Source organism: Pieris rapae, chromosome 4 (assembly GCF_905147795.1).
Source record: "Pieris rapae chromosome 4, ilPieRapa1.1, whole genome shotgun sequence".
In the NCBI taxonomy this organism is placed as follows: domain Eukaryota; kingdom Metazoa; phylum Arthropoda; class Insecta; order Lepidoptera; family Pieridae; genus Pieris; species Pieris rapae.
Genome location: NC_059512.1, coordinates 9,328,581 through 9,340,998, shown reverse-complemented (window position 1 = coordinate 9,340,998; position 12,418 = coordinate 9,328,581). Strand labels below are relative to the sequence as shown.

The 12,418-nt window shown below is 31.9% G+C and overlaps 3 protein-coding genes across 4 annotated transcripts; 1 reads left to right on the top strand and 2 right to left on the bottom strand.

Annotated features, from left to right (window-relative positions):
• Window positions 1–58: 58 nt before the first annotated feature.
• Window positions 59–3,883, bottom strand: LOC111002117 (SUMO-activating enzyme subunit 2). The gene is made up of 7 exons (XM_022272225.2): window positions 3,592–3,883; window positions 3,364–3,518; window positions 3,133–3,280; window positions 2,466–2,960; window positions 2,109–2,280; window positions 1,245–1,412; window positions 59–1,062 (listed from the first exon to the last, which is right to left on the bottom strand). The coding sequence occupies exons 1-7, from the start codon at window positions 3,733–3,735 to the stop codon at window positions 524–526; spliced, it is 1,821 nt and encodes a 606-aa protein (XP_022127917.1). The 5' UTR covers window positions 3,736–3,883; the 3' UTR covers window positions 59–523.
• Window positions 3,884–4,702: 819 nt separating this feature from the next.
• Window positions 4,703–5,567, top strand: LOC111002121 (small nuclear ribonucleoprotein F). 2 transcript variants are annotated; one of them, XM_022272231.2, is made up of 3 exons: window positions 4,703–4,822; window positions 4,910–5,097; window positions 5,248–5,567. In XM_022272231.2, exons 2-3 carry the CDS (start codon window positions 4,923–4,925, stop codon window positions 5,337–5,339), a joined length of 267 nt encoding a protein of 88 aa, XP_022127923.1. In that variant the 5' UTR covers window positions 4,703–4,822; window positions 4,910–4,922; the 3' UTR covers window positions 5,340–5,567. The 2 variants fall into 2 exon arrangements, with proteins under 2 accessions (XP_022127923.1, XP_022127924.1); XM_022272232.2 differs by having other exon boundaries at window positions 4,706–4,842.
• Window positions 5,568–5,821: 254 nt separating this feature from the next.
• On the bottom strand, window positions 5,822–12,372 carry LOC111002120 (trimethylguanosine synthase). Its single transcript, XM_022272230.2, has 11 exons — window positions 12,015–12,372; window positions 11,716–11,860; window positions 10,343–11,628; window positions 9,985–10,239; window positions 9,410–9,605; window positions 8,899–9,115; window positions 8,324–8,465; window positions 7,879–8,039; window positions 7,322–7,497; window positions 6,670–6,792; window positions 5,822–6,560 (listed from the first exon to the last, which is right to left on the bottom strand). Exons 1-11 carry the CDS (start codon window positions 12,140–12,142, stop codon window positions 6,465–6,467), a joined length of 2,925 nt encoding a protein of 974 aa, XP_022127922.2. The 5' UTR covers window positions 12,143–12,372; the 3' UTR covers window positions 5,822–6,464.
• Window positions 12,373–12,418: the final 46 nt, after the last annotated feature.

Sequence of the window (12,418 nt, the reverse complement as noted above, 5' to 3'; positions counted from 1 at the left end):
TACTGTTACTGTATAACATTTATATGAGATTTCATGAAAATATTGATTACAATAATGTGGGCTTATTTGTAAGAAAATATTTACTTCAAAAATGTTTAACATAGAAGTTGGATTACAAAATACAATTTTTATATTTAGAAAATGTAACATGTAAGTCATATATTATGTATAATCTAGGTAAAAACCTACTATTTCTATTGATATCAAATATTTTGAAATATATTTATTATGGTACTTTAAATATAATCATCAAATTTTTAAGAATATTTTTTTTCATTTTGCTGTAAAGAGATTTTGTATTAATGAAGTTAGGCATTTGTTTCATCTATAACAAATTTTAACATCTCCACAAAGTTTGATAACTAGTTATAAAACAATGGTAAAGTAAAGAACTGTCTAATAGCCATCTAAATCCATAGAAAAGCCACAAGTTGTTCAGGTTTAAAGAACATGTCAGCAACACAAAGAATAAAAACCCTTTCAAGTTTAGTTGTATGTTAGAGAATTTATTTCTTACATACAGCTAACACAGTTCAACAACCTCATCCGACATCTCAACTCGCCTGCGTTTTGGCGGTTTCGTGGTTTCCACTCCTTCATCCTCTTCAATAATCTCCATATCACTATCACTGTCATCTTTGGGTCTAGAAGGACCTGGCTTTGGTTCAGAGCCATTTGCCCCATTTGTTGGTTTATCTTCTTTTGGTTCTGGCATTGGAGCATCCATATCGGTGACCAAACGCCATGATTTCTCATCGTCTTCTTGTTGTAAACGAACCCTGACTTCAAAGTTCTGAAGGAAGTCATCAACAAGCAATGCACAACCATCATTTAGCCCAATTTGTTCTAATGTCTTATGATTGTTGTGGTCCGTTTCTCCTGGCTCTGATGATAGCACAACCAGCCCTTTGCCTTCCACTGCTGCATCTGGTGCTTGCATATTTAGGCCTTCTTTAAGAGCTGTGTTTAAATCTTTAAGTGTCAATTGTTTGAGATTACAAGCCAATGCAACCTCTGCTTTTGGTGCACAAACAAAACATTTAGGATTTGGTGTTGTAAGAGCTGTAAAAAATAATAAAAAATAAGATTAACTAAATACACTATAACATAGAAACTACATACAACCAAATTAAAATCGCATCTATAAGATTTAATGTTTTTAATAAATGCAATAACATATCCAATGAATATAAATTTTGTAGCCAATGTGATTGAATTGTTAGAAGTAAGCAAAAAACAATTACTTTTCTCTGGCACAAACAATTGTCCACGATGATTTACTTTTGGCCTTAGGTAGACACTGGTACAGACTTCTATATTTCCTTTAAGTATGTTCTGTGCACGCAAAACGGCCAGTCCTGCTACTATCGCGTTGGCTGTAGCTATTGCTGGTATTATGTTTCCAGCCATTGCTGTGAAATATAAAACCTTTTTCAATATTTACATAATAATTAGGGTAGGGTTAATTTTCTATATACATCAAAGATTTTCTTTTAATAGGAATTATATTAGTCAGTTTAAAGATGGATAGACTTAAAATCGAAAAACTAAGTATAAAGTGGTATATGATAATATCAAAAAATAATTCAGTGAGGTCACACCAAGAAGCCTTTGAAGTGGCCAGGAGACTTTGTGCTTCTGGAAGGAGCTAGGCTGGCTAAATTATCCAGGGCTTTACGCAAAACGGACCAAAATTTGAATCTAGTTGCAGAAAATGACTCCACCTACCTAACCTAACCTAATATATATTTTTTACAATACAATGCCACTATCAAACTTATTAGAAAATTTACAAGTGTGAAGTACACTGCAAGCTTTAGTCATGGTTTGCAGGCAGATGTAGCTGACATAGAGTGAATCAGCCAAATTTTTTCATATTTGATCTTAAACCAATGGAGTGACAAAGTTTCTGTAGATGATAAAAATATTGTTTAAGGCACAAGAATGTGCTTGAGATAATGTAGGTAAAAGACCTGACCACATATTGGAAACACAATTTCAATGAATTTAAAATTACTAATACAAAAATTATTATTGAAATTCTGGGCATTGTGTAATTTTCAATAGCTGTTTCTGTGTATTTTAAATAGGATTGATAAAAATCTTACATTTAATCTCAAAGCGCGATTTCAATGGAATATTGAATATGTGGGCACGGACATTTGCACATGCTGTAACAAAGTCCATAGCACTTTTCTCGTCTTTATCCCACACTAGATGGTCACCTTCAGGGCGGCTCTTCAAGTCTGCTTCCAATGCTTTGCAACTGGTTGCAAAAATCTGTAACATATTTTGGTTTATGATTAAACTTTAGTAAATATAAAGATTTTGCAATAACACTAATGCAATAACAAGACTGGCATCAATTAATAACCCTTGTCTGTGGCTTATTTAAAAACCAAGTTCAAGAAAAACAATTTTTTTCTATTTAGAACAGTAGGAGAAACATAAAAAAAAATATTTACTTGTGCACATTCAGAAACTGACCACACCCTTTGGTCAGGCAATCCAGAATGCTTTGCTGGTGAATCATCTTTCCCAGGTAGATTGTCCCATACCAGGGGTGTAGGTGGTCGTCTTTTTTTCCAAAGGTTTTCCATAGATAGCAAATAACGAATATCATCACCAAAAAGCTTTGAAAATAGTTTTTCTGGATCATAATTGGTTTCAGCTGCCCACATTCTAGTACTTTTTCTATCAACATTGCCTGATTCAGACTCTTTAGCATTTAATGCAGAGGCACCAGCATCACCTGCTGCCTCAGGATCTGCAGTATCAGGGCTGACATTTTGATCAGGATCTTCTTCACCAAACAGCTGGTTAAAAAGATGCTTTGCCCATACAATACAGTGAATGGGCTCTGATGGTGTATTACGAATAGTACAGCCTGGGAAACTCTTTTGTGGAGCTTTTGGAAGGCACTCATAGCACTGTGTAAGCCCCTTTTTGATCAGCTCAACCTGAAATATAAGATAGTTTTATTTTAATTATTGCATTTTAAATTAGATGTAAATAAATCTTTTTAGAACAATATGAATTCCAATCAATCAATCAAAATCAATGTTACTACTTGACCCACATCTCCCCAACTTAATCTGCTCACAATCGAAACATAAATTATCCAGAATATACCTGTCCTGCATAACCAGCGGTACCAGTCTCTACCAATGGGACATCAGCTGCTAAGCACATTCTGTTAACATGATTACGAGCAACTCTGTTGTCGAGGGCATTCATTACAATGTTGAATTGTTTGAAGTAACTCACACCATAATCATTGCTGGAAAAAAATTGATTTTAAAATCAAATATTGCTTACTGAAAGTAATGCCTTGTAATAAATTATAAGTTTAAAGTTTCATACCTAATCACACTATCATGATGAGCTACAATATTCACATTAGGATTAAAACTGAGGGCGCTATCTTTAGCGACTTGCGCCTTTGATTTACCAACATGTTCCTTGTGGAAAAGAAACTGACGATTTAAATTGCTCACGTCGATAGTATCAAGGTCAATCTGAAATCGTAACAGTAATACCGTTATTAGTGTTATGTAGCCTACAATTAAAAATCTTCACTACCAAACTTACAATCTCAATGTTAGGAAAGCCAGTCAGAACAAGATTCTTTAATATCTCACAACCAATACCGCCGGCACCAACAACTAATACTTTAGAATTAGCAATGGCTTCAGTAAGCTTTTCATCAAAAACGCCAGCGACTCTCGCGACCATGTTTTAAGTCTGCTTTTACTATACTGCCGATTCACAGTTAAATAAAAAATTAAATAATTTATTGGAACAATAAAGATTTTTTGAGCACTATATAGACACGAAATTGATGCAAACCACCTGTCAAATCTCAAACCTTAATATTGGACCGGTCGGCGTCCTTTTTTTATAGAGAATTCATTGGCGAAGCCGGAATATTTTTAATCTGTACACTTATGATGGATTGCAATATTAGTCTAGGTTTATAAAGCTATGAACACACCATAATAGGAGGATGGTGGCTGAAATGAATTGTCTCTCTGCGTACAATAATTACAATTTACAATAAAAAATATATTTTATCAACTGAAAAGATATGTAGCCGCTCGAAACGTGAAAAAGAATCTTCCTTCAAAAAATCAATATTCTATTTGACTAAAAAATTAAACATATTTGGGACCGATGAATGGAAAAAGGTTTGCGATCATACAAATGAATGTTAAAATGAATATTGAAGAATTCAACCTACCATTTCCTAGATTAGTGTTTCCTAACATGGAGCCGAGGCCTCACTGTGGGGAAATTGATTGTTGATTATGATTTTGCACGTGGAGACTTGAAAAGAAGCTAACGAAATTAGAACCTATTCATAAAAATGTTGGTAGTTTTAGGTAATTTCAGTAGGGAATACAATGCCCCAATAAATATCTCGCAAGATATATAATTATCTTATCTTTTTGAACTAGCATATTTCTGAGCGTCAATATAGCTAAACGTTTTTATGTTTGAGAACCCCTTTAATTATTAAGAGGATTTGGAACAGATATAACGTGAATAAATTTTCCATTCCTATTCCTATCACCCAGCAAATTTTGCGTACGATAAGTAATTGAATTTTTTCCCATATAACTGCTTACACACGATCTAAAAAGCCACAAAGTAAAAACTTATGTCAACATAACTTTTGATGCTAATAATTTAATAATCGACATTTATTGTCAGTTGTCATCTGTCAGTTAAAAAGCTAGCATAAAAATTTAAAGCAAGCAAGACGCACCAGCGGCAAGCACAAACCGGCTTATAAATAATTTCTTGTCCATATTTTGTTTAGGTTAGAAAACTATAAGAATTGTAAGATATATATTCCACTTCGTAAATATATCTATGTACTATTTGTTGATTGTTTTTTACATTACAGAATATCTTCAAAAATGGCGGCGGCTATGCCAATTAACCCTAAACCATTTTTAAATAGCCTTACGGGAAAGGCTGTACTTGTTAAATTGAAGTGGGGTCACGAATACAAAGGACTTCTGGTATCGGCTGATGGATATATGAACTTGCAACTCGCTAATACAGAAGAAATTATTGAAGGTTCATGTACAGGTTAGATAATTTATATGCATAATATTATTGTTTAAATTCACAACTACATACAATTCAATTGAAACTGTATTATGAAATACAACATGTTTGGAAATACTTTAAAAAATGATCTAAATATTAATCGTAATTTCAAAATTGCTCTATTTACAGGTAATTTGGGTGAAGTATTAATAAGGTGTAATAATGTGTTGTATGTAAGAGGGGCAGAAGAAGAAGATGAAGAAGGCGAAATGAAGGAATAGTTAAAACTTAAATAAACATGCCTCATCTTAAGTAACAGAAAGAAGAGTTGAATAAATAAGATCATAGGATATTCATTGGTACAGCAAATGTTTTTGTATATTACTTAATTTAATATAGGCTATGTTGTATCAACATTAAATGTTCAGACCATAATTATTAAGATATAACAAATAAGTTGATATAGTGGGATGACTGTTTCCATTTAATTAAGAAGTAAATTGAAAATTTGTCATGTTTCAATTATTATCCCTCTCATTGTATTCCTCCAGTTAATAGTGTTGACTTGAAAGTATATAGTGTGACATTTTAATATACTAGCAGGTCTCTCTCTGGGTCTTATTTAGAGATGTGACTTAATTAAATAATCTTCCAAAATTACCTAATGAGGCTGTGTGAAGGACAATTAACAAACAAATTGTGTTTGTATTTCAAACAATAATATTAATCTTTTGTGAACATATAGGATCTTTTTTGATTATACTTATATAAAACTTGACTCTGGAATGTTCTCTAATTCTCAAATAAAAGCCTCTTGTGTAGGTACATTTTATTTCCTTAAATAACATTTAAAGATACAGAATATGCTTATTCCATCTACAATCACACAATTATTAGAAATCTCTTTATCACACAGTAAAATTGTCTAGTTTTCTAGATATATTCTGAAATATCTAATAAGTTAAACAGTTGTTAATCTAACATTCTCTTTATTATCTTGAGTATTGCTTACTTATTTAAAGATAGATAAATGTCCATAGATGTAATTTTTGATATTTAACATAGCCAAACACAAATAGAAAATACAAAGTCATCAGACACAAAAGATTAAATTTCTGAAAATGTAATATGTGTAAAAAATTAACATCAAATTACTAGCAAGTTTGGCCTACAGGATTTTTACAAAAGAAGCAAAGATTTTTATTTTTTTGTTTTTACCTTGAAAATAGAATTTAAAAAAATCAAGTACTTTACTGAATATAATATAAATTGCAAAAGTAATAATGTAATCTATCAGATATACAAAGTATTGAATATAAAGGCGGAAACACATTAATGTGCGTATAATTTTATTTTGTGTGAACACCTAGAAAGATGGGGTAAAATTCAAATTTGAAGAAAAACTACTAATAATAGTAAGCAGTAATTGCTACAAATCTTCTGTCGAGGAAACTTTGTTCTATTTCCACTGAACCGCCTGCTTTTTGTGCAATGGTCAAAATCTGAAAAAAAATGACTTCATGACACCCAAATTGACAATAATTAACTAAATATGTTACAAAGGTTTTCCAGAAAAAAATAAAGGAAAAATATCTGACAAAGTGAACTTACTTGATCTGTCCTCGAGTTTCTTGGTAGATAAAGAGTAACATTTGAGTTGATATCTCGTGCGACCCTCATCAACTCCGAAGCTGGTTTCGGTAATAACATTGTTTCTATATCGTATTTGGAGTTCTGTAAAGTTTAATATTTTACAATTTATACCATGAAATCCTGTGGTATGCAAGATTGTTCTTATTACTATAAACTTCATATGTAGATTGTTCACAAAATTCGTTAATATTATAAAAACAATCAAAACAACATAACATTTTTAAAATATTAAGATTTGTAGAGACTACCAATCAATGGAATGATAAAATAAATAAGTTTTTTGTATTTTTTGTACCAATATAAAAAAAGATATTGAACATTTACAAAACAAAAGTCATTAAATAGTACTAAAGCGTTTAAGATACGCATGGGACAACATGGGATTACTTGAAATTTCTAATGGATCATCAGTTAGTGCATACTGAAAAGACTAATGGCGCCACACTCTCTTAATAAACTGACAACCACAGGAATGGTGAATTTTTTTAATCTTAAAAAATAGGATCTTGGTTACTTTTTAAAAATAATCTCATTATGAAGGGAAGGGGTAGGCAGAGACCATACATGCTTGTTGGTTATGGGACCAAAAAAAATATCTAAATATACGAACGTCAGAATAATTCGGTCCTCCCCAAGGTGGACTTAAGAAGACCATATCAGCTGAAAGACTCGGTGCCAATTCGAAAAAGTCGCCCACTATGAATTCTATTTTGTGGCTAACTCCATACACCTCTGCGTTATGACGAGCCATTTCAATCTTATTTGGGTCTATATCTATTGCTATTACTGAAAAAAATATATATATTACCTAAAGCATTGTATGGTACAGACAAATTTATGTTAGGTACTTAAATTAATTGCAATTAAAAATTTGGTGTTAAATAGTAATTAATAATTTTTTGTTCACAAATGTTAATTAGAAGTAATTAATAATTAAATTTTCTTTTACATAAAGTGCTCTTTCGTTTCTTTCTGTATTTACTATACAATGAAAAGAGACAGATACGTAAAACGGTTCAATTTTGATGCGGTCTGTTTGTAATTTCTTACAAAAATAACTAAATATGTAAATGTATATATATCTATGTAAATCGTTAGAATACACAAAATAAAGACGAAAAACACAGTAGCAGCCAGTATAATATATTTTGATATATAAAAACCTACCTTTTTTCGTTGTATGTGCAAATTGTATGGTATTCCCACCGGCACCACAAAAGGCGTCAAGTACCACGTCATAGGAATATTTGTTTGCGATATGACTGGCAACATTCTCCGGCGTCACGCTAAACCAGCTTTCGCGGTCTAGTTTTATTCCTTCATCGAATCTGTAGACGAAAAAAAAAATTATTTCGCCATTACAACTTTCGCCCTACTGTCATAGACTACCCTCTCATACGTACAGAACTTCTGTCTCTTACGTGTAAACGCATATTGATAGAAAGAGACGGAGATATGTTCTAACGAACACCGCTTATATTTAGGAGTATCTGAGTTAAACCATGGCAATTTTTTTTGGGGTTAAAAGTCAAATTTTTATAAAAAAAAACACAAGAAAACAGTCTGCCCCACGCCCCGTTGTGGGGCTTGAAACAGGTCAAGAAATATATACCTATGAAAGAGTGAGTGCCGTTTCTTCCAATACTTCATCATTTTGGGGTCTCCTCGCAACTCTTCGGGAATGTGAGGCGCGTTACACTCTTCTAGATCATATTTTGAATGACGCTTTTGGCGGCGGCGACGTTTTGTCAGGCCTAGAACAATTAAATTCTTTTATATGTAATTTTAATGAATTGTTACGTATTTAGTGATTTTTTGTTAGCAATTTTTTTTTAAGGATAATAAGTAAAAAGGGATTTGATAATAAATTCTTTCAAAACATACAAAACATGATTTTTTGAAATTAAAAATAATACACTATAAGTTATTATTAAGTTTGCTTTTTTCCTTTTATAATTCTTCTTAAAATGAGCAAAACCCTTAAATGAGTGTGTAAGAAAGGGATCACGAGACACAAATGTCTACACAGACACTTATGACTGACATTGATTATAGGAATAAGGCCCCAGAACAGGAACATTTTTATCCCGTTTTCAACCTCACGCATTTTAATTTTTTTGTGTACTTTGATAGTAATAAACGTTATGTGTTATTTTTATTAGCTGCTATGAAACGTCTCCAACTTACTGTTTAAATCCACATCTTCACTGCATTCCTTATCCCCATCCAAATCTTGCTCCATCTCATTAATTTCATTTTCTGTTACTTCGACTTTTTCACTTTCACTTACATTAACTTCATTTATTTTTCCATTGGATATTTGATTATCTTTTTCGCAATCTAATTGAATTTCAGGTCCCTCGTCTTCAGTGTGCATGTCTTTATCTTCTTCTATATCTCTATTCTGTAATATGAAAAAATACTCAAAACCAATGTCTAGATGATTAAAGTAAAATTTCTTCCTTAAACCAAAATTAACGATTAATATTATAAATCCTTTAAAGTTGTGTCATTAGAAAAAAAACTTCATAAAAACAATCAGCTATTTCAAAGTAATTTTTGTATAAATTATTGATCATTTAAAAGAAATTTTTTTATGAAATTTAACTAAATATACTTTTATATTAGTTAATTTTTAAAATATTAGGTTTAAACTTAAACAACTTATCAAATAAAATGTATGGAGTTATAGTAATACCTGATCCGAGCTATAAGGATTCCCTTCATCATCAAAATAAATCTTTTTCGGCTTCTTGTAACGCGGCGGCCGCAATTTTCGTACCCGACGACTGAACACGACTTCACCTCTTGGTAACTTTGCTGATTCGAAACTGAATCCCATAGTTTGAAGTGTATTGTACACATCCGGTGATTCCTCTTTGTCAAGTTCATGGCTGAAGATATGAAATCGATAGACTTTATAGACATATTACTGCAGAACATAGACGATGATACATTTAGACATGATGTAACAACACATCAAGGGAATTTTACTTTGAATATTTCCATAGCATATAAAATTCTCGTGACACGGTGTATGAGACCGAACTCCTTCGAAACGGCTCGACCGATTTTCGTTATGCTTAGCGTGCGTATCGGCCAGGGTGGAGAAGCGATCAACATCTATTTTTCATCCCCCTAAATGTTAAGGGTGGCCGGTCCACCCCTAAATTTTATTTTTTAGACAGAATTATACACCTTGTTCCACATAGTGGATATAACATATACATTTACAAATTTCATTGAGCAATTAACTATAACTATAAATCTCACCTTCTCTTTAAGGTAATTGACTTTTCTTCCGGAGGTTCATCATCACCATCTTCATAACTATTATTTGAGTGACCAAACCCACTTTCCATATTATTACAATTGTCTTGGCAATTTGTCTCTGTTTCTATAGATTCTGTTGCATAACTTTTATTTTCTTTACCAGTTTCACCATCAACCGGTTCAGTGTTGTCAACTTCAGATTTGACCAAATTTTGCAACAGGGCACTAATTGAATGTATCTGGCGATAATTTGTTCTGTAAAGTTAAAAAACATTATTTAACAAATGTTTAGTCAAAGGATATAACATAGATATTAAAAAAAAAAAATTGAACTATGCACAAAAGTTAAAAAACATACTTTTCTTTTTGTTTTTTATTTTGAACCTGTGTTGAATCTGTATTCAGAACCTCATCATTTATCATAGCATTCTCCACATTTTTTTCATTGTTTCCAAGTTGGGTATCTTTAACAACTTCAACCTTAGAACATTCACTGTCAGCTGAAGCACTAGTGTCATCTTTTTGTTCTTGTATTAAATTTTGCAACAACGCACCAACTGTGTGAAGCAATTTATTTGATTTCTTATTTCGTTTCTTTTTATTGGGCTTTTCTTCCAAATTTATGTTTTCCAGCTGAGTCTTAACTTCAATCACTGACGGTAATTCTTGAGAATTTCCTTCACTGTTTTCACAATCAACATCTAAACATTTTATTTCATGTGTTTTCTTATCTACAGCCACTTCACATTGAACATTTTGACATTCAAGATAGTTTGCATAATGTGAAGCATATATTTCACCAAAATGTTTTTTCCACAAAAATTGCCAATATTGTTCAGTGTCCATCTCTTCTGGGACTTGCTCTGAATTATCCTCAACATTAACAATCCTAGTTTGATCATTAAATTGGTCATCTGATGTAGATGATGTTACACTATAATCATCTGTTGGTGTTGATTCAGATGTCACATGGCTTGATGTCATATCATAGCTTGATACTGTTATCTTTGTAACGTTTGTTAATGAGTCAGTTCCCTCAATAGTTCTAGGGCTAACAATTCTCTCATGTTCTGAACAAGACCTTCTTCTATTGTTAACTGAAAGCCATGTATCATCTTCATGCTTGTCCATTGGTTGTTTACTACTTCTCTCACTAGATCCATCACATTTATGTCCATGTCTGTAAGGATTTACTTTTGAATCATATGAAAATTTTCTTTCTCTGACTACATTTGACTTTTCAATGTTATTGCTAATATCAGCTGTGTTCTTTTTAATTTGATCTTCATTAACTTCATTATTTTCATTTTTATATGCTGGATTTATATAGTCACTGTATTTATTTATCCAAGATGCCCAGATGATTCTTTCACCATTTACAGCCCAAAACTTGTCCCAAGTGTTTTGAGAACTGTAATCTTCTTCATAATTAGTCTTAGATGAATTGTCTTGTAGGTCCATTTTTACAATACCTTCATGTGCGGTAAAGTCCGAATGATAATCTTGGTATGTAAGATCTGCCCCACTATCACTTGGCTGTATCGTAGTAGGTAAACTATGTATTTGAGTGGGATCATGTTCATCTGTAGAGCAATAATTATCTGTATGAGAGGCACTACAATAGCAGCTGGCATTATCATCTTTCTGTAATGTTAAACAATATTTATAAAAACGTTTAGTGAACTATTAAACATTTCCACGCATAAGCTTCTTAATTTTATACATACTTACCTCACATTTAACCTTGTATGATGTATCAAGTGAAAAGTGGACATGGGACTGTTCATCAAACTCTTGAGATTGAGACCCATGTATAACATCAGCATCACTCTCACTACCATATTCTTTGTCAACAAAATAAGTTGTCATACCATCTCTTAAAAAGGGAAATGTTATTAAAACCAAATTAAATTAAATTTTTATGGTTATTTGAGTTCATATTAACAAAAAAATACTTTAAAAATTATTATAAAAAAACATTGAAAATGTCGTCTAGAGTATTGATTTTTAATGAAAAAGAAATATCTTACCTTATAAAGACTCTGCTACACAAGCAAAACACATAGTTTCCCTCTTCATCTTCTTTCTCATTATCAATTGCAAAGTTAATTTCCGCCAAAGGCTCCCAACGGTACGAGAAATCACAATATCCAGACATCTTTATAATAACCTCTTGGGCTCTTGAACAAAATCTATGAATGCAAAGCGCAGTAAACTTAAATTTCACATGTTCGTCAGGCAATATATGTTAACAATAAAGCCTACATTTAATTTCAACTTTACTTAAAAATACTAATAATGAAATAAAAAAATATAAACTATGAAATAAGAAGTGTTTTTAACCCGCTTAATTTTGGACTAGTTAATAGAAATTAGAATGTCCAGTGACATATGACAACTGACAAGTGTTCCCAACAACTTGAAACCTAATTTC

Bases quoted from the DNA above. Each gene is read 5' to 3' on its own strand.
- LOC111002117 (XM_022272225.2), bottom strand. From the start codon at position 3,735: ATGGTCGCGAGAGTCGCTGGCGTTTTTGATGAAAAGCTTACTGAAGCC. The intron at 2,281-2,465 runs GTAAATATTTTT...AATATGTTACAG, and splicing joins CAGTTTCTGAATGTGCACAA to ATTTTTGCAACCAGTTGCAA. The intron at 1,063-1,244 runs GTAATTGTTTTT...TATTTTTTACAG, and splicing joins ATTGTTTGTGCCAGAGAAAA to CTCTTACAACACCAAATCCT.
- LOC111002121 (XM_022272231.2), top strand. From the start codon at position 4,923: ATGGCGGCGGCTATGCCAATTAACCCTAAACCATTTTTAAATAGCCTT. The intron at 5,098-5,247 runs GTTAGATAATTT...CTCTATTTACAG, and splicing joins TATTGAAGGTTCATGTACAG to GTAATTTGGGTGAAGTATTA.
- LOC111002120 (XM_022272230.2), bottom strand. From the start codon at position 12,142: ATGTCTGGATATTGTGATTTCTCGTACCGTTGGGAGCCTTTGGCGGAA. The intron at 11,629-11,715 runs GTAAGTATGTAT...TTAACATTACAG, and splicing joins CATACAAGGTTAAATGTGAG to AAAGATGATAATGCCAGCTG. The intron at 9,606-9,984 runs GTGAGATTTATA...TCATATCTTCAG, and splicing joins TCAATTACCTTAAAGAGAAG to CCATGAACTTGACAAAGAGG.